This window comes from Saccostrea cucullata, unplaced genomic scaffold (assembly GCF_032062105.1).
Source record: "Saccostrea cucullata isolate Sc308-1 unplaced genomic scaffold, CSIRO_AGI_Scuc_v1 ctg1379, whole genome shotgun sequence".
NCBI lineage: Eukaryota > Metazoa > Mollusca > Bivalvia > Ostreida > Ostreidae > Saccostrea > Saccostrea cuccullata.
This window is the reverse complement of record NW_026927240.1, coordinates 79,882-101,359: the sequence shown is the minus strand read 5'-3', so window position 1 is coordinate 101,359 and position 21,478 is coordinate 79,882. Positions and strand designations below refer to the sequence as shown.

The 21,478-nt window shown below is 33.0% G+C and overlaps 1 protein-coding gene across 1 annotated transcript; it reads right to left on the bottom strand.

Moving 5' to 3' along the window:
• Window positions 1-1,233: 1,233 nt before the first annotated feature.
• On the bottom strand, window positions 1,234-20,771 carry LOC134273818 (uncharacterized). The gene is made up of 27 exons (XM_062756028.1): window positions 20,664-20,771; window positions 16,702-16,769; window positions 16,441-16,506; window positions 16,261-16,335; window positions 15,644-15,751; window positions 15,400-15,481; window positions 15,064-15,190; window positions 14,406-14,487; window positions 13,962-14,153; window positions 13,647-13,773; window positions 12,144-12,260; window positions 11,640-11,767; window positions 11,214-11,338; window positions 10,675-10,817; window positions 8,856-8,972; window positions 8,332-8,426; window positions 7,705-7,834; window positions 7,327-7,502; window positions 6,820-6,901; window positions 6,209-6,331; window positions 5,417-5,533; window positions 4,687-4,920; window positions 3,527-3,628; window positions 3,120-3,236; window positions 2,440-2,556; window positions 1,963-2,202; window positions 1,234-1,564 (listed from the first exon to the last, which is right to left on the bottom strand). The coding sequence occupies exons 1-27, from the start codon at window positions 20,743-20,745 to the stop codon at window positions 1,317-1,319; spliced, it is 3,420 nt and encodes a 1,139-aa protein (XP_062612012.1). The 5' UTR covers window positions 20,746-20,771; the 3' UTR covers window positions 1,234-1,316.
• Between the last annotated feature and the right edge of the window lie 707 nt (window positions 20,772-21,478).

The following is a 21,478-nucleotide window of genomic DNA, read 5'->3' as shown; positions in this document are numbered from 1 at the left end:
TGAAGTTCCAGTCATACATGTAGCTATATGGGTAGAATTGCGTGATTGTCAGTAGGCAATTGATGATACTGTTAGTTTAAATAAATATGTAGGTCAGACCAGTGCAAGAAATTGCCCTTTTATATTTAAAAGGTGGATGTAACTCTTCATAAAATGCAAAAAAAAAATCTATACATTATTATAAAAAAATAAAGAATATACTTCTGATTGCACCTTTAGATCGGTGGAAGAACTCTGATGCTAGTTGAATCTCGAGCTCGAGGCAATAAAAAGCACCCTGAACACAACTATCCTAAACCAAGTGATAAGGTTTTTTTCTTCACATTAATCAAAATTCCACTGAAAAGAAAATTTACTTAAAAATATTCACTTTGGGTGGTGGGCTCGACAGCAAAATCCATGGAGTGCACAGACTATGCGCTCTTGATTAGTCGAATGATTTTTCAATGTAAGGTGCATCTGGTTGATACAAGGCTTCTTATGACAGGAATGTCTGTCCTCAAGCTTGCACCAGAAAACATTGACTTGGTCAGCCTTATCTCCACCATAAGAGCATCCCGATGCTCTTTCTCAACAACAACACCTCCTCTGGCCATTGTACTCGTATGACCCCATACCCGTATCAATCAACCCGCCTCTCCAATAGATGCATTCCCCCTCTTTTTTCACTTTTCAAAGTCAATTTCTCTTTTTGTCTGTCAAAAATTTTTGCCATATTAGTCAACTTACTTAGACTCTTTGATTGGTTAAAACAAATAAACTATATTTATTCATTAAGTAACATGACATATGATTTCAAAAAACGGTAAAATTTAAATAATTTTCTTTTTAAATAGATGCTTGATCAGTTGAATATTTAGGTGTTTTAAGTTCTTCTATTTCTGAAAAATTTCTAAGATGTTTAAAGAATAATGAAGAAAGTCTGTGTTACCATGTTACATTGCATTAACCCGGCTCTGATTTTTATAAATGTTTTTTTTTATTTTGATATAGGTTTGCATATCTGATTAAATAAAAAATCAATACATAACCACCACCTGATATTGCTAGTTTTATGGTCAAAGACTAATAAATATATAACCACAATGCTACATTTCTGCAGCTTAGAGACTGACACACCAGGGGTAAAACGATACCCCCCCTTTTTTTTTGTCAGAATGGCAGATGAAATTTGTCAATTAAAAGTCAAAACCATTCTCCTTAATAATTACTTTGAGAGATAATGTGGATAAAGAAGCTGATCATTGATGTTTATTATGGATAAAATGATTAATATATTGACAAAATGGCTGTTTTAGAGTAAAAAGTCTTTAATTTCAGCAGTGAGGAATATTACAGGTACTCCACCGAACTTTAGGGTTGACGGTATAACACCAAGGGGCGGGCTCTCCATCCGGGTTCCTGCAGTAGTTGGATTGGTCGCTGAGATAAGTATATTTATGTGTGTTGGGGGTCTGGCTACTCCAAGCTTGACATAGGTCTCCGGTATCCGCCACGTTATGTGTTCCGTAGTACCGTTCTCCTTTAGGATCCGAGTTGGGTAGGCATTCTAGAGCTGGAGTCACTGTGAATGAGAAGTTATATGTAAAATTTAACTTTAAGTCTTTTAGGCATACACTGAATAAATTTATTTTCTTTATTAACAGTATTTGTATTTAAATATAATGTAAAAATCATCATTTTTCTGCACACTTTTGATCTTTTAGAATTAATTTGGTTTTTTTTTTAAATCTTAAGTTTTTATATATGAGGTTTATATATATATTTATATATCCATATATTTCAGCAAACTATTTGAAGGATGCGACCTTTCGTCATAGAGATTTTATAAAATGATTAAAAATCACATTTGTTTCTAAGATTTATCTTTCTTTTATGAGTGTTACTGGCACCTTACTACCATGTTTTAACTCTACCAAGCAATCGTAAGAGTAAATCTCAAATAGGAGCTTGACTATTTACCACAATCTGGAACATCACAGGTCTCAAAACGTTTATCAGTATCCATGGTGTAGCACCACGGGGCGGGTTCGCTGTCAGGATTCCTACAATAATTCTCAGGTAAGTCCTTTCCCACAGAATGTGAATGGGGAGTGTCTGACGCCCATGCCTGGCATGTCCTCCCCGATTTTGTGACGTTGATCTTCCCCCGATATTCCCAACCCGTGGTTGTTCTTTTACAATCGGCCTCCTCCACTTGAACTTTGAATTACATTTCAATTTGAAATTAAAGGAAATAATATTAAAACCAAGTGAACATCAGTTAAATTTCCGAAATAACATTTGGAATAATTTCAAATGTCGACAAGAAATAATACATTTAGTTACGAGAATTTAAACATGAAGTGTAAAACACTGATTAAATAGAAACACTGATGGACGTTACCTAAAATATTTTATAGCAGAATTAATATAACAAGTGTTAAGATTTAAATTTACCCTCTGTTTCACAATTATTCCCTATAAATCCCTCCAGACATGTGCATTTATAGGACGTTCCATCCACCTCACAACTTCCTCTGTTTTTACACGGATTAGGAAAACAAGGGGAATCCGCTACAAAACCAATCCAATATCACATACACGTATCTTCTTCATAGGCATCGGAAACGCGGGGGGGGGGGGGCTTAGCCCCCATCCCCCACTTTTTTTGCAAAAATAGACATCATATAGGCTTTGAAAATTGGGATTTACCTTTTTTGTTGGGTTAGCTAGCCCCCCCTCCCATTCAATTTTGCTTCCGACGCCCATGTTCTTTGTGAACTTATTTTCTTTATACTATGTTAAGTTTAGTCTACATGTGTATACACGGCTGTTCTCTTCAGGGAAGCAGACAGGCTTACGCCTACATCCACTTCTTTTCGCAGATCTTCATGTTGTTAGTCTGGAAAACGTTTAAATGTAGAACCGTCGACGGCCTACACTTCTCTGTAAAAAGAAGTGGATATAGGCAAAAATCTGTCCACTTCTCTAAAGAGAATAATACGTTGGCAAAATAATGTATGGAAGAAACGTCAAATATAGCTACCTAAAATTCTTTATGGGTTTGTTATTAATTTTAACCTTGTAAATTTACAAAAGGAGAAAATGTTTACGTTTTGAGAAGAAAGTTTTATTACCACAGGATTTTATTGCACAGTCTTCCTTGGTTGGACCGCTTTCTCCCTGAATGTAACACCATGGCTTAGATGACATATCAGGGTTCCTGCAGTAGTTTACGTTTTCCTTCATTGAATCTGAAATTCCGGCTTATGTTAATCATTTTGTAGGAATCTGAATGATTAGAAACATCAACATGTCTTGCTTAAATAATACTATAGTAGAAAGTGTGACAATTAAAAGGTTATCGAAAAAATGTACATTCTTGAGCATTAATCCGAGTTCTAGTCACTTGATTAAAAGCATAAACCTGTTTTGCTTAAGAATGCATGTAGAAAGTGTGGCAATTAAAGCTTATAAAAAAAATGTACATCCTTGATCTAATAAAAATGCATTCGGAAATATGAAATTCGATATGGGGACATACCATTTGGCCAGTTTAGACAAGTTTTCCCAGAAGCCGATTTAGAAATAGATCCAGCATAATCTAAACCCCTTCCTGTCATAATACAGTCACGTTGAATTTTTTCTGTAAAAGGATGCATACAAAGAATTTATGACATAGTTCATTTATTCAAAAAGATCTTTATAAATGAAGTAAGAAAGACTTTTTTCCATTAAAATTGTATGGTGTCTTGAAAGTAAGAAAAAAATATACAGATTTTTTTAATATTGGTCTTCTTTCATTGCATTAATATATATTAATTAATTGAGAAAACATATGAAGTAATGGGCAAATATCATAAAGTTATTTGAACCTTTCAGATGACACTGAAATTACTGAAATACAGTGATGTAGCATCGTTATTGAAAGGGGGCAGCCAGATATTTTTATTTACTTTCCTGAGAAAGTTCACAAGCAAAACAAAAAAAAAAAAAAAAGAAAGAAAGATAATTGCCTAAACTCGAAAATCCTATTTTCAATACCACTTAAATTCCTTCCAAACCAAATTGTTTTGCCCTTACAGTATACAGTAGAAAAAAGGGGGGGGGGGGGGGGCAGCAGCTTTTCAGTGAACATTTTCAATAGTAAGATTTATGTCTGGGAAAATAGTGGGGGGTCAGGTCCCCCTGTCCACCCCTGTTGCTACGTGCCCGAAATTATACACAAATCTACATTTAAATTCTTGACTAGTTATTTTAAATTACATTGCACACTGCTTTAATTTAATTATAAATATTTTATTTTAGATATGAAAATCAAATGAAAACATTTCTTTCTAGGTACCCCGAATTGTCCCAATCTAAAACATTACAAAATCAACATATATGTCATTGATCTTGTGAACTGGAAATGTTGAACTCTCCTTGAAATGTTATCTTTTATTTGGTTTTAAATTACCTTGTCAATTCTTTCAAGCTTTTATTAATAATTTACTTGTTCGACATTTTAATTTGGTGAATAATTACCTCCCACGGGACGAATGAAACTGTTTGCCTAGAATATCTAAATTATCAATTTTATGTGCGGGTCTGTCATTTTGTCCCGTAAACTATTTGTCCCTTTAGAATGTAGTGGAAAATTACTCTTTCAACCCTCCCTCCTTCAAAAGAAATTTTTTTTTAAAGAATTTCCCACGGCTTTACCGCATTGCTGTACATCACAAAGCTCCCAGCGAGTGTCGGGATCCTGTGTGTAACACCAGGCGCCTGCGCTGTTGTCCGTGTTCCTACAGTAGTTCTCGTCCTTCACCAGGTTGTTGTAGGAGTGAGTGTGTGGAGTCTGAGAGTCCCACCTCTGACAGGGGATGCCTGTCTTAGTATGGCTGACCGTCCCGCTGTAGTCTGCTTGGTTTGGTGTATAGGCACACTCGGTGGAAGCTGTTATAAATTGAATTGCTTATTTATTTCATTGCTCAAGATGATTTTGATAGTTTAAATATGATTATCCAAAAAATACTGTAAATGCACATGTTCAAATATTCGTGGGGGGTTAAATTTCGTTTATTTCGTTGTTAACAATTATTAACGAAATTAAATCCCACACGAAATTTTATATGACTATATACTGAATAGGCTTACTCTCAGAACATCAAAATAAAATGCCCACGAAACTATTTTTGATGACAAATCAGCGAAATTTTATCCCCACGAAAATTTGTGCTTCTACAGAAATAAGTATATATTTTACTTTTTTGGAATTCGAGTGCAGAAATGAATATCCAAGATCCATCAAACTTAATCAAAAGTATTATTGACTTTTTTTGGAAAAAATATTGATAAAAAAACACATTAACTGCTCAAGCATGAGACAAGGCCAAACATGATGATATGTGTTTTTTATTCAGAATTCAAGATCTTAATATGCAGGACATACCGCAGTATGGAACATCACACCAGTCCCATCTTGTTGATTCAGAGGTAGTGTAGCACCAGGGCTCAGGCTCATCAGCGATCCGACAGTAGTTAGACTGGTCAGCCAGGTAAGCGTACTCTTCAAAGAAAACATCAAGCTCAAATTGTACATTAATTACAATTTACACGTTCTCAATTTATCTTAAAGTATTCAATGTATAACGACCATATTTTGTACCTAATAAATTGAATGGTCTGATATTTTTTATCATGGTAGCATAAGGAAAATTTTAACAAATAAAAATACTCCACCGAAGGAATTTTGCTTATTGTCCAAATAATTGCACCTTGAATTTTACATTGAAGTCTATGGGCAGCTTATGTTTTCATAAGATATTGTAAAAAGTAATATGAATTTCAAAGAAATCTCTTGGTGAAAATATGCATAAACTCCCTCTTTATTAATATATGAAATAAAACGAATTGTGTACTGCAGATATTGTGAGAAATTAAAAATTTTCTACTTTTCATCAAGGGCAGATCACTCTTCAAAAACTTTTAACGTGCAAAATGACCGTCTCCTTACATGTTATCAGTCTTTTGAATTTGGTTCATTTCACTTTCACCGTTATCTAGAAATGTGTTTTTAACTAGTTTAAAATAATTTAAAGTTGTTCAAAATCCCTTCATTATACATTAAATACCTTAACAAAATCATAATATCATCATGTATAATTGTTTGTGATATATAAAGTTTGCCCAAATTTCAATAGTCTTAAGTTAGATATTTTTTAATACAGTAGGAATTAATTACTTGACGTTATTGAGTGCGGTTCGTTAGCTGCCCAGGCTTGACACGTGATCCCGCCTTTTGTGTAGGCACGTGTACCCTCATACTCCTTTCCCGGTTCAATGCATTCTTTTTTAGTGTTCATGTCTGAAAAGAAAAGTACAGTATTGTTTTAACGTTTTTTTTCCGCTTAAACTATCTTGTACCAGCAATTTTCTATATGTACCCTCTTTTAACCTGTTAGAATTATAAAACTAAATTCCTATATCTGTTTGTAATGTTTGATCCATCATGAAACTGAAACTAAATTAGTTTTAAGTCAGTTTTAAGTCGTTGCATTTTCAATGGCGATTTCAAGCTCAAACAGTTTGGTTTACAAAGATGGATTCAAAAGTTTTCATACAAAGGTGAATAAGATGCAGCATGGTTAATATATTGAGGTAGGAAATACAAATACATAGTAAATTAAATTTGTTAAATAAGTCGTATGTAACATTATATCACAGAATGTATTATCTCACTGGTGTATTTCAAGGTTATATCACCCCACCCTCCACTTCTACACTATACAGACTGAGTAACCAAGAAATTGTTTTCCTTCAGTTTGACTTCCTTTATTATACAACAGTACTCACCACACTGGCCCACCGCCCACGTGATCTCATCTAGCGCTACGTCACTATCCCACGCATCTCCTGTAATGGCCTCAAATGACAGCTAAAAATAAATTTGAAACAAATTCATTTTTTTTTTAATATTTCCAATCTGAAATTTTATTTATGACTCTTTATTTAACAAAGTAATATGTTTTGGAAATTGAGAAATTTTTTATTGTATTGCTGAATATTAAGTTTAGCAATATCATTTTTTAATTTACACGCAACACAGACCCCAAACGAAAATCCCCTTCAAACCCTCCACCTTCCAGAAAAAATCAAGGAAAACAAAGACTATTGTAAATTGAATATAAGATATTGGTCTTGACATATTACAAAGCATCTGTTAAGAATGCTTGATCACTACAAAATTGAACTACACACTAAAATTTCAATTCATTTACGTTAAGGACACCTTACATGTTATTTAATTAGAACTTTTAAGTGTTCAATGTAAAAATGTTTAAGTACACGACGATTTTATACTTTTAGTCCTGCTGTTGCCGGAACATTAACTTTCGCCGTCAGCCAATCAGATGCTTGGTTTCCTTCTTTGGTCCACAGTGAGGTCTTAGCTGCGTTTGTTCCCTCGGAAAATAGCGACAGCTTGTAAACGTTTCTTCCAAACATGTTGTACGCAAAAGAAAGACAACCGCTCTTCTCTGTTATCAATGAAAGGAAGCTAAAATTAACGTGCATGCATTTTATCGTGCAAACATTAACCAGCAACATGCTTAAGCAAATAAATGGAAAGAAAAACGAATGTGAGATTCAGGATTCTTGATTCTTTCCATCGAATTTTGTGAAAAGAGGCATTGATATTCAAACCATTTGGCTTAAATCAAGTGATATGTTACAATATACCTGGTAAGGATACTTTTGATTTGAGAATGGCCTTATCCCCGGGTTTCCTGGGTAAAGACATTTCAGCAAATAAGAATCTCTGTCCTCTGTAGGCCTCCTCCGGCCCCGTGCTCGTGGACAAACTATGTTTCTGTAATTAATGCAGTGTTATTTATACATTTGTAAACTATGTACAGCGTAAAACTTACAACAGTATCTTATAAGATATTTGAAAGAAGGGAGTTATCTGAAGAGAACATCCAATGTACATTGTATAAGACATGATTTCTGAAAATAAAACATTCTGATTATTCATTTATCACTGTTTTGGTTTTTGAAATGTATTTCTCATACTACATGTATACTTTCTTTGTTAATTAGTTTTATAAACTAAGCCTTATCTACGTGTAAATCATTATGAATTTAAAGAATATACAATGTATCAAGTTATCATAATCTATGCAAGTAATTTAACGATTTTTCTCTAAGTCCAGCATCATGGTTCATTTATCTAAATAACGACAAGGTTCGAAGTAAGTATCGAACATAGTTTAAAGTATTTTCCTAATGTCATTAATGTCAATATAAATGTATAATTTGGTAAAGGGAAACATGTTTTGAAAAGTAATTAAAAGAATAAATACGTACAAAACCAATACCCCATTCAAAGTCATCACCTTCCTGGATATTACTGAAGAAACACTTCTCAAACCTCTCAAAAGTACATTTAAGTTGAGCACCATCTACACAAAAAAGTCAAAATTTATGCCACTAACGAAAAGCAAAAAAAAAAAACAAAAAAAAATTCACTCAGTATCATTAATATACATGTAATGATTATAATAATATATCATCAGGATATAATGCAAAATTTTATCTTTATTACTGATAATAAATAAATAAAGACTTTCAAACCATTACAATTCTGACCTATTGTTCATGTATATTTTTTTGTCTTTGTTATACTTGTTTTTGAATAAACAATATTCAATAACAATAAATAAATAAAGTCCCTTTATTTGGTCAATCCATCGACGTAAAAATTTAACAGAAAGACACTATGATAACCTTAGGTCGGTAACAGACAATCTGTATTATACAAACCATACCTACATCTTGATCACAGCTTGGTCAAAAACAAAACTTTATCTGTACTGTGTAAACAACCCTACCTATAACTTGATCACAGTTGTCTCCCGTGTACCCTGGCTGACACACACACTTGTACTGACACGCCCTGGTCTGGGAGGGAACACACACGCCGTACTGACAGAGACTGTCCCTACAAACTACAAGATAAATAGTACTGTAAAGAAATGTATAAAGAAATCTGTAAGATTTTAAAACGTAATTCAATAAATATATATTTTCGATACCTTTCGATAATTTCCAAATGGACATTGAACAATTGATAAAAAATATCTCTTAAAAGTAGGGAAATATTTTTTTTTATTTACACTAAGAGCAAAACCAGTATAAGCTAGTTTATTTAAAAGATATGTTATTGTAATCAAGTGTTCTTACTGACAAAAATAGGATCTGTACTTTAGAAATAAGCGGATCTGTTCACAAAATATCATGTATGATAAAAACTTGACAAGTCTTGTTCTGTTATGATATATGGTTTTTTACTATATCCAAACGCCGCTTAGACCCCCCCCCCCTTTCGCAAATATAGACATAACATAGGCACTGAACACTGGGATGAAAGGTCGCGTCTACCCCCACCCCCCAATTTCAACATGCACGTTCTACTTTTGCTTAAAAAAGGGTAAATGGCAATGTTTATAACCAGAAGTCTCTGTCGAGACTGAAGCTCTACTGTACTTATAGCAAAGGAAGAGAAAAGTACTTAAGCAGTTGGGAATTGAAACTTTACAACAGCAATAAATAGAATAATGATCCTTGATAAAGTCTCTTTATATTCTTAGTGTAGTCTACTTGTGTGCCAAGTTATATTGAAATCAGACCAAAACTGTAGTAGGAGTAGCATTTTGAAAGAATTTCACAGAAATTTCTATTTTTAGTAACCACGGCAACACCGTTTATCGAAATCAAAAACCGATACACAGAATTATGTAACTTAGTGTAGTCTACTTGTGTGCCAAGTTATATTGAAATCAGACCAAAACTGTAGGAGGAGTAGCATTTTGAAAGAATTTCACAGAAATTTCTATTTTTAGTAACCACGGCAACACCATTTATCGAAATCAAAAACCGATACACAGAATTATGTAACTTAGTGTAGTCTACTTGTGTGCCAAGTTATATTGAAATCAGACCAAAACTGTAGGAGGAGTAGCATTTTGAAAAATTTCACAGAAATTTCTATTTTTAGTAACCACGGCAACACCGACTATCGAAATCAAAAACCGATATACAGAATTATGTATCTTAGTGTAGTCTACTTGTGTGCCAAGTTATATTGAAATCAGACCAAAACTGTAGGAGGAGTAGCATTTTGAAAGAATTTCACAGAAATTTCTATTTTTAGTAACCACGGCAACACCGATAATCGAAATCAAAAACCGATACACAGAATTATGTATCTTAGTGTAGTCTACTTGTGTGCCAAGTTATATTGAAATTAGACCAAAACTGTAGGAGGAGTAGCATTGTGTGTTTACAGACAGACAGACAGACGGACAGACGGACGGACGCCGGACGCATTACTATCGCATAAGCTCTTCTGGTCTCTGACCAGTAGAGCTAAAAATGGTAGTGAAAGTTCGATTCAACCCAACCAACCACCCCACCACAAAATAGGACATTTTGCTTTTTTTTTTTTGTTGGCTTGTCAAGTTTTTTTTTTATGTTTTGAAATTTTTTCTCCCAGCCACCCCCCCCCCCCAAACTTTCAGTTTGCTTCCGACGCCAATGATGTCATATGATATAATAAAAGAATTATGCTTCTTAAGGTTGAAGAATGGGAATTTTACCTTTGTTTGTGAAATGTTTTCAGATGAAAAGATATTTTGAATGAGAAAATACCTTCTTTCTCTTTTTCAAAATGAAGTTTGAAGCCTTTGTGTGTGACCCTGCTGCCCGCAAATTTGGTATCCATGGTAACGATCATTAACGTTGGTGAATCGACTGACGTCAGGAAGGTTTCTCCAACTACGTCACCACATCGGCTGTCCGTCAATAAATGAAATTATGATCAGTTAAATCAGCAAGCTATCATCTTATTATTTATATGACATGCATTACCTCAGGGTGTCGTATTTTTGTTTAAATGCTTTTTTATCATAATGTCTTTGTTGCAGTGCTTTAATTTAGTGTACTGTAATTTTTTTGAAATTGTGCTAAAGCTTATTCGTATATTTGTTAAAGTGGTAGTTTTTGTTTAATGAGTGAAAATACATGGGTTTAACCTTCAATTAATTTTTGTTGATTTAAATCTAAAAGAATTTATAGTCACTGTGTGCATTTTACTTAATTGAGTTATCAAAAATTTATTAATTTTCTATACAATTAAGTTTGCATGGCATTGCTTAACGAGTGTTTTAATTTGCCGGATGTGACGCTACCTTATGCCGGGTTGACCTGGAAGGTTATACTGTATCTCCAACCAATGGTAACATCGTACTGTTTTCGGGTTATAGGCCATGTGGAGGTCATCTATTGTCATCTTTATTATGTAACCTTCTGGTCCCTGTAATGTATAATTTATTAATTGATGCATATGCTAAGAAAATTTACTGCAACTCATCAGTTTCATAAAAGTAAAGCCAGCAGCAAATCGGTGTTGATATCTTCATAAATCAATCATAATTTTTATTTAAAAACCGAATATCACATAAGATAAAAAAGACATAGTGCTCAGATAAAAATTATTACATTACATTAGTTAAACCTCAGTAAAAAAAAACCTATTGTTTTGCATAGGCTACGTATTTTAAACTTGTGATGAGGAACAATGTAAGTATGAAACCGTAGAAAATTTTCTGAATTACCTTAACTGCCCATCTACAAATTTTCCCCTGTCCAATAGGGCCGGGATAATTTGGTGATGTGATTGTAACATCTTTGTTTGGCTCCAAAACAAGATCTGTCTCCTTCAGATAAACATATCCTCCACAATCTGATAATAATATGAACACGTCAAGATAATTTGAAACAAAAAATGAAGGCTTAATTGGCTCTCGCAAGATAACTTTATGTTTGTTTTAGAGAATATATAAATATCATTAAAATATGTTTAGTTGAAATCTATTGAAATAATTTTTTTCCCTAAAGAGAAATAAAATTTCTATAAGAAGTCAAACGACTTTCGATAAGATTATGTTTTTTACGTATGAAACATGTGCAGTTCTAGAAAAAAAAGTTGTAGGGGAATACGTTTTACAATTGAAATGCGGTAAACTTGTGCTTTATTTTAAAGTGAAACACTTTACATGTAAAAAATCGTGAAAGAAAGAGAATTGTTAATAACAAAATTTGAATTAAAATATTAATACCTGGATCTGTATCCACAGTCTCACACGTGGTCCCGGTAAATCCCTCAGGACAGCTGCACTGACACGTGAGGTTTACGTACCCGCCATTCTCACAGACAGGGGGTGACGTACAATGAGCTGCAAATATGAAAATTAATCTTAAAAAAAAGACATGAAATTACTGTGTAATGTTTTTTTCCTAGATTGTACAGGTAATATAATTTTTGTTCATAATTTCTCTGCAAGTTTAACAAGGTAAAATGTCCTTTACTGGCTATTACAAGCGACTTTCAACAGTTCACACAACCAATACAAGAGGGTGCAATAAATTGAAGTAAAAATATGTAACACAAGACAGAAATATAATTACTGCTTATAAGTTTGCGTGCTTATTATTACAAGTGTATGCAGTGTTTGTTTACTGTTATAAATTGTGTTAATTTATATCACAAATTTTTAATAAAATGTTTTCAATTTAATTTAACTTTAACACAAGACTTTTGTTTAAAAAAATGTTAAATTCAATTTTAGGAATGCATGCAGTGTGTCTGTTTACGTTAAATGCACCTACAATTAATTTAGTTCTATGTCAAGCTGACTTCCAAGATACAACTAATGTGTTTTTATGTGTTTGTTTACTGTTATAAATTGTGTTAATTTATAACATTGTTTGTTTTTACAAGGTTTTTGTTTTTTTTACGAGTTTGTGTGTGTTCATTACAAAAAAATTTGTGTTTGTTTAAAACATTGTTTTTGTGTGTGTATTACGGGTTTTGTGTTTAAGAAATAAAGTTGGCGTTTTTGTGAATGTTACAGGATACCGAGGCGTTAGCCCAGGCTTTTATATTTCAAAGAACATTTTGAGACGGGGGAGGTTATCCTGCATCTTTCACGACAACAAGGACTTCATTTCTATTCTGCTAAGATCGCTAAAATACGACTGAGCGTTTCCACTACAGAGAAACGAATTAGGTCACAATGTCTCGATTACGCTGTTCCATTTAACACCAGAGGGAAAATTTGTTTGCTTACCTGTGTTTGGAATGAAAACGATTTGGGCTTTTGTTGCAAAAAAATAGACGTTTTTAATTACAAATTTGTTCGTAATACATGTATGTATTGATTTTAATGAATACACAGTGACAAAATCATGTTCCTGCATGTTTTACTGCTTTATTGGGACACACATCACGTTGTTTAGATGTATAGAGAGGTCCATGGAATAGCTATAAAAAACGACATTCATTAGCAACTTTATGCAATTTACGGTGTTTAAACGGCAAAAGACGACACATCGACGCGGTTTAAACAAACATTTCATTCTACAGCCAAACGTGTTTCTGATCTGATAATTTTTTGATGACGTTCATGATTTATTTGAGAATAATGTCCGTGGCATTTCTTTGATCTCGGCAATAATCGTGGTAATTGTTCATAACCAGTGTTTGTTTATAAAAAGGTTTCGTGTGTATATACATGTGTTACAGGATTTTGTTCGTTATATTACAAGTGTTTGTTTATTACCAGTGCATTCGTACTGATCCAGAAGGTCCTTTATATCGTAGAAGGAGAAGATCTGGTTACTTGGGGCCTCAAGGAACAAGAGATTTTTGTCTTTTAAGTCTATTGTTGTTTTCCCATTGCCGAAAGACTAAAAAAGATATTTTATTGTGTTTCTAAACAAAAAAATTTATTTATTAAAAGAGTCCTTTAATAAACGCTGCATAAAATATTCAAACATTTTCACGATCCCTTTAATAAAATTTACAAAAAAGTACGCTTCTAACAGTGATGTGAAACACCCCTTTCCTTGTAAATGTCTGATTTTAGTAAACATACCGTGTAGCCATACTGCATAACACTTCCAACATCATAAGGGTTTCGATTGTATGTCAAGCGTCTGTAGAAATTATACTTCATATCGGGATCGATGTTCTTCCAAACAATCCTGACATACCTATCCCGATCACTTCGAGACTGTTCGTGTCTTTGTCCAAGCCTGTGCAACATTTCGTGGACCGCTGTACCGACCTAAATATGTGTTTATTGAAAAGAAAGCTGTAATGTCTATCTTAAGGACGTGAAAAGTACGTTTAACATTATTGGTTAACATCTTTTACGGATTTTACTCAACTGACAACTTACAATTCAATAATATTTTTTTTATTGTGTTACATACATGTAGTTATAGGGAAGAATTTGCCTTTTAACACATTGAATAAAATTGTTCTTTTCGATTATAGCTTTAAAAAAATATTTTGAGTTTCAGCAAAATTGCATTACCGATCCACATCCGGGTTCTGCTAATGTTATCACGTGTTCATCATTCCCGTAGAAGCCAACACCGGAACTACATCCTGAGCCACTGAAACAGTACACGTTTTTTAGTTCACTGAGATTGATTTAAGAGTTGCAGTATATACATAGGCGTCGGAACCGGGGGGGCTTAGCCCCCCCCCCCCCCCCACTTTTTTTCCAAATATATACTTAGTATAGATATTGAACATATCTTCGTATTTATATTTCCACAGATACGTCTTAGTATAGGTTAAAATAAAAGTGTTGGTGTTTGGAAGAAAATTTTTGGTACTGGAGTTCAAACCTGGCCCCCCCCCCCCCCGAAATATTTTCGTGTCTGGGAAATAGACATTTCCTTTTTTTTTTTTTTGGCTTGTCTGGTTTTTTTGGAGGTACAAAAAAAATTTTCTTACACTTAGCCCCCCCCACTTTCAATTTGCTTCCGACGCCAATGATATACATGTGTATATATCACTAATATTATTGGTATCTTGCTCCATATTCAGATTATGCCCATTTATATGCGTGACATATATTGTGAAACACCTTGTATATAAACATGTGTATATATCACTAAAATGTGAAAAAAATCCTGTGTTTCTCTGCTAGGTTTTACATGTCAAGTTCAAGTTCCCTGACTGACCTTTGAACTCGAACATATCCCGTATGTCCAACTTCCGCTGTTACTTCGGATGACCTTGGCTTCCAGCGAATACAAGTGAGTTCATTAAATAACGCTATGGCGTCCTGGAATGGTTCTCTATTGGCAACTGGAAAAGAAGATTAAGATACTAGTTGTCGTGGAAATAATCTTTTGGCCTTATATTGAAAAGAATACGGAATGTAGAATACGGTATATGTTTGATTTTGGTCTTGACTGCAGTCAGCTAGATAATAATGCAGAAATAAATGTATTGCTTTTCGGCTGTCAAACGTTGATAGCCAAAATGGTCTACAGAAATCAATGGTAAAATCCTACCTAAATTATTGTCAAAAATGTAAGGAACAATGCCCTTGGGCCAGTTTTGCCAATTCGGTCCAAAGTTTCTTTTTCTGCGTTTCTATATATACAAAAAAAAAGAGTTTTATTGCATTTGAATTCCTCCATTAGGCAACTTCCCTTTTTCGGCAAGAGACATTAAAATATTATTTTCTAAGTTTATTATTCATGAAAATGATTTTGATTAATAACTGTATGATTTGTACAGGTCATAGGGATGTACCTCCTTTCCCGGTTCCCCTTCCTTGTCCGTTTCCTCTTTTCTCTCAATGGTTCTGTCCAATTTCTGTTCCTTTAACTTTTCTGAATCCTCTATGTGAAGACCCTTAGACTGTAATATAAAGAAATTTTACTGTTTAGGTTTCAGTTTTGAATATAAATCTTGCTCTTTTTTTCTTTTGTTATATTCTAAAATAATGTGCTTTCGGACCATACGTTACATGCCATCTTATGTACTATGTCCATACATGAAAAGAATGATTTTTTTTAACATTCTAATCAAAGTTATACATGTTTTTCTTTTTGATGTTATTTAAAAATAATGATACAGTAATAAGATTTGGCTATTTAAAAATCCTTGTTTTTATGACAAGAAAAATATTTCAAACACGAAGTTAAAACCGGTTCTCCTACAAAATGTGTTTTATAAAGATGTATATGAGAAACTCTTCTCTTATGCAACAGGAACATGACTGAAATATTGCAGATGGCATTAAACAAAATGAATACATGTATGTCATTTATACATGTAAAAAAAAAATAAGAAACCGGTAAAATCTATGTTATAAATGTATGTCCTTTAAAAAAGTTTTGATAGTCTGAACTATACGGTCTACTCACATGCTGGACTTTCCCATTCACAACTACACCAAAACTAGACAACAGCTGATCATACGGATCATCGGGATCGATATTCTAAAAAAAATAAACAATTGTTAATACCTTTTTCTACAATGTACCCAATCATGTACAATGATAAATGAGTTATAAATTATATATAACACGCAAATAGTTGCATACCTTATTATCTATTTCGTTTTCGTTACGTGTCTGGTTTTTGCCTTTATTTTCCCGCTGTTCTTCCACCTTAAAAATCGTATCAAATAAAGGAATTTCTTTCAAAGAAGTTCAACTTTTTTTTTTATTATCATTGTTTGAGTTTTTTAAGATATAAATCTACTTCTCTAAGTAACAAGTATTCATTTGAATGAATTCTTCTTGATAATTTCCTATCAATTTTGGAGGCAAACTAAAACCTTCATTAAAATGTTTACCCCTTACCCGGATTGCCTCGTTTTCAGCAAGGTCTAAAAGTCTCCTTATATCTTCTACCAGTCGGTCCTTTAAAGCTTTGAACATGAAACGAAAATTGCCAAGTACAACATATATGCTGAGAAATTGACTGTACGAATTCTACAGATAGAATAAAAAAAAATGTGTCTTGAAATGAAGTGTTATAAAAACTGGTTATGGAAGTGATTGATCATTAGAGGGTGTTTACACCTCTACAACACCTGATCCTATCTCCGGAATTTTTGGCTATCCATGTTTTATGTACACTTCACTGTTTTATGTTTTTTGCACGTGGATATTTTTTCTGATCGATTACCGTCTTTAATATCACATTTTCCATTATTTACACACTGAGTTATCCACGGATTTTTTCCGTTGTCTTCCGATCATGACAAGGAACACGCGGCGGGTTTTACTGGTCGGCAGGGGATGCTCATTTCCTCCATGGCACCAGATCCCACCTCTGATGTTTAGGAGCTCCTTGTTTGCTTCGTTCCTACGTTGTTAATGTGAATGGGCTTTTGAGCTCGAATACTATATTTTATCTACCCATGTCATTTAAGGAAGTTATGTAGATGAATATTTGCTAACAAAATACACACTGAAAATGCTTTGGTTTTGATTATAAAATGTCAAAAAAATCTCAAAGACTTTTTTATATATACGTTAAACATGTTTGCCAATTATTTATATGTATATCATATCGGATTTCCATTTTCAAGTACCAATAATGTCTCGGGTACCATTGGTGGATTGGGGGGCGCCCTCTCGAATTGTCAAACTTAGTGTAAATCATAGCTTCATCGAGAAAATTTACAAATGATTACTAGGTAGACCTCATCTTTACCCTACAAATCTCTAGAATCCAGGATATTCCGGGGACTTCGCCCCCTGGATCCACTGCGGGTTTCAAGACACAGACACAAGTCTACTTTTGGCGCCCCCTTTAACTTCAATTCCTGGATCCGCGCCTGGGTACATAAGATAATATGTGCAGCAATTCAGGAGGATTTCTCCATATGGTAACTATTTAGTATAACTTATTTGGACAAACTCACGAGAAATAATAAATCACGTCTTATTAATTTTCGCTGAAAGACTTATAAAACAACTGTTATTAAGAGCAATTTATTTGCTGACCGTGCTATAAGTATGATTATTAAATAATATATTTCTTCTACTATGTATTTAAAGTATATACCACACAAACGAATACAAGTTTACTTGTGTTTAATTTATCGTATTCGGGGAGCATTTTTTTATAGCGTGCGTGGCCCTATTTACACGAATATGTTTATATTTCAATTCCAAAAATATATTAAATTTTGTATTTTTTTTTTCCACATGGCTTAACAGTTTCAATAAAAAAAAATTGATTGCTGTTGGAAGGCTTTTTAGGGAGAGATAAATTGTTCAGCATGAAAAACGCTGACAATCAAAGAACGATGATATATAAAGCATGTGATCTACATTTGGAACAAATAAAAAGCATTCCTGTTCTGAATCATTCATATCGTTTATCTTTCGGATCTCAAACTTCAAACAGTAAAACTAAAATCATATATTTGTAAAGACGCATGCTTTCTCACGATGTGAAGAGACATAAAAGAAACTTTGTTAAAATCGTTACTTTATTTATTTCATGGTACGTGAATCCTTTAATTGAAAGTTGACCATTTTAACAAGCATAAGATACAATTTATATTCATGCCCAAGGGCTATTTTATATCCACGCCCTGTATTTACATTGTGATTTCTAAATTGAAAGTTAATTTGGTTCCTATCAATTTTATCCTTATTTCAGATTTGATTAAGTGCCGCAGGAGTTCTTTGCGTAAGTAGACATTCATTAATAATGTCTTCCCCGACACAGTGCAGATTTCATGAATATAAATAACTCGAAGTCAAACCTTCTACATGTTGTCAACAGCAAAATCGTCGGATTTCATTATACTTGACGACTGAAATGACCAAATTGAAAATTTTCGACATCTTCGTTAAAGAATTATACAGCCAATATTTTAACATTTAAAGTGCATGTTGCATTTAATGAAAACTGCGCTTGATTTATACTGCACTCGATTCAGGTATATTTACGAAAGCTATTTTTGGTTTATTTAATTAAGACGAAAAATATGCACTAAATCAATCACACCAACTTCAAAACATCAAGTACATGTAGAATCATCGTCGCAAACCACGACCAAAATGTAAGATCCTCTCCCATTCTGGAAAGAGCTTTGTGCGGACTCTGGACGGTGGCTTGACATGATGATGTAGAATGTTTATTTATAATAGTGCTTAGTCTCAACTTCTTCCCAAATACATCGTTCATATTTATTTATATTGTGCATATTGTGTTTAGGAGAAAAATAAAAATAAAATCTTAGGTGCTAAATTTGATAAACGGATCACATATTCATTTCTATATTATCATTAAAAAAGAAAAGAACTATTCTTTTTCTCTCCGTAGTATGCTTATTATAACTGTGAAAAAAACATTTAGGAAACTCCTGCAATGGATTTTTTTTTTCATTAATTTATCTTGCGTTTTCCTTGCATCAAATTTTCCCCTAAAAAAATATATTCTTTCTGTTCACTCGTTTAGACGTTGCTTAAATGCATAAAGATTTCCGAAAAGGAAAAGTCGCCGTGTGACGCAGTGATTAAACAATTTCTAAGGAGTTGGTTCTTTCAATGATGTGGAGACCGTTCCTTTAAATAAAACTGGATAAAGTAACAATTTAAACTCAATATGATTTTAAAAAATATCAATACATAAATACCCATGCATAAAACCATTTAAGAACATTGACTTTTACTTGTCAATTTTGACAAATAACTTTATTTCAAGCAAAATTGGCTCCATTTTTCATCCTCAGCCTCCATTAAAGAATAAGGCAGTATACTCTTGATTTAATTTTCTTGAATGCTTTGCATCAAAAGAAACGAAAAATAAATCATGTAAATCTTATAAATAATTATTTTATTATAGAAAAGTTTAAAGAAAATAAATATAGATTAAAAACTCCTCTTCTTGTTAAAAAAATATTAGTGTAGCATGAAAGAAACATCAAAAGATCTCTTGTTGAATTTATCGTGATTTTCTGTTTTATTTAATACTGAGTATATCGGCACAATCTCTTCGTTTGAAAGTTGATAGGCAGTCCGTTTGTACAGTGCAGAAAGGTTAATACAGCGAAGTTTAAAAAAATAAAATACACAATGTGTTATAGAAGCTAAAAGTGACATTTTATACCCAATTTCAGTTTTACCTGTATAAAATACAATGTTCACAAAACCCTATTCGGAAGCTTAAACATATTTCATTGTAGAGCTTCGTTATGATGGAGTCTACTTGGAAAAAATAATAATGTAAGGAAATTAAGGGGGTGTCGGCAATCGATGCTGTAATCAAGTATGTCTAGTTAATATTCTCGAAAAAAAAAAACTCGACCAATACTTTCGTATTTCTAAGACAATTTGTTTCCGGTTATTATTTATATACGACTGGAAGGGAATACACACTTGAAATGTAAATTTCCTTATTTAAGGTTTTACTTAACATTAATGATATTATCAATTAAATGAAAAAAGAAGAATTGATCATTTATTCTTCATTTTTTATGTAGTATATCAGAAATCTCAACATAAAATCTCAACTTAAATATTTTACAAATAAATAACATATCGCAAGTTACATTATTATAATAATAAAAATATGCGGTCATATCACTTGATTACAAAATTGAATTCTCCAATCACATGCACCATTTTTGTACAATTTTATTTTTACCATTTTTGTTCAATTTTATTGTACAAAAATGAAGAATAAGTGCTAGCTAAAATAAACACAGCAATTTTAGCAAAATATACCTGAAAAACATGTATCGGAATTTATTATTTAAACATGCATATCAGGAGATGGGTAAAAATTATGTATATTTTACCTTTCTCTTTGGGTCTTGCCCCTGAGTGTAAAAATGAAGTAACGATCACCAATACAAAGAGAATTCCCTGTCCCCTCCACATTTTTCAGATGGACACAGTTTACTGTGCCACTTGTGAAAAAATAAACCTTTATATACGTCTGTATTCAAAATTGGCCAGGTGGGTCATGTAGAATTAAATAGCTGGTGTAACTAATATTCTCGTGATGTTTTTACTTTCTCTGTAGTATTTCTTTTTAAGTGCAATAAATGTTTCACCTGTAAAAGAAAGTATAACCTTATCAAAATATTTTACCTACCCTAATGTTTATTAAGCAATCTTCGTAGAACATTTCTACAATTTATTTTACGTCAACAAATCTCCTTCTCCTATTTCTGATCAAGACGAATTGTTACATTTGCTTTTCTGTGTTGTAGAGAACTGAAATAAAGAAATTGAAAGAAAAAGTGAACAAGCTCATATGCCCCACGCTCCCCAAAAATCGAAGTGCCGAAATTCCCTTAATAAATAAAGGAAATGGAATTTCATTGTAATATGCACAACTATACATTGTATCTAAATATCTGCGAAGTTCAGCGGCTTATGATGAGTTGGTTTGACAAACTGTTCATCTCTATATTCAAGGTATGGCCAAAATTCTAAGTTGAAAAGTGCCGAAATTCCAAGAAAAAAATAAATGAATCCGAATTATCTGGTGATTTACATATTGTGTCCTAAATATCTGCAGAGTTTGACGAAATTCGGTGCAGCAGTTCATGGGGAGATGAGCCAACAAACTGTTCATCTCTATATTCAAGATTTGGCTTAAAATCTA

Coding starts and splice junctions, on each gene's coding strand:
- LOC134273818 (XM_062756028.1), bottom strand. CDS start 20,745: ATGTGGAGGGGACAGGGAATTCTCTTTGTATTGGTGATCGTTACTTCA. Junction 16,770..20,663: donor GGCAAGACCCAAAGAGAAAG/GTAAAATATACA, acceptor TCATGTTCAAAG/CTTTAAAGGACCGACTGGTA. Junction 8,973..10,674: donor TTTTGAAAAAGAGAAAGAAG/GTATTTTCTCAT, acceptor TTTATCTTGTAG/TTTGTAGGGACAGTCTCTGT.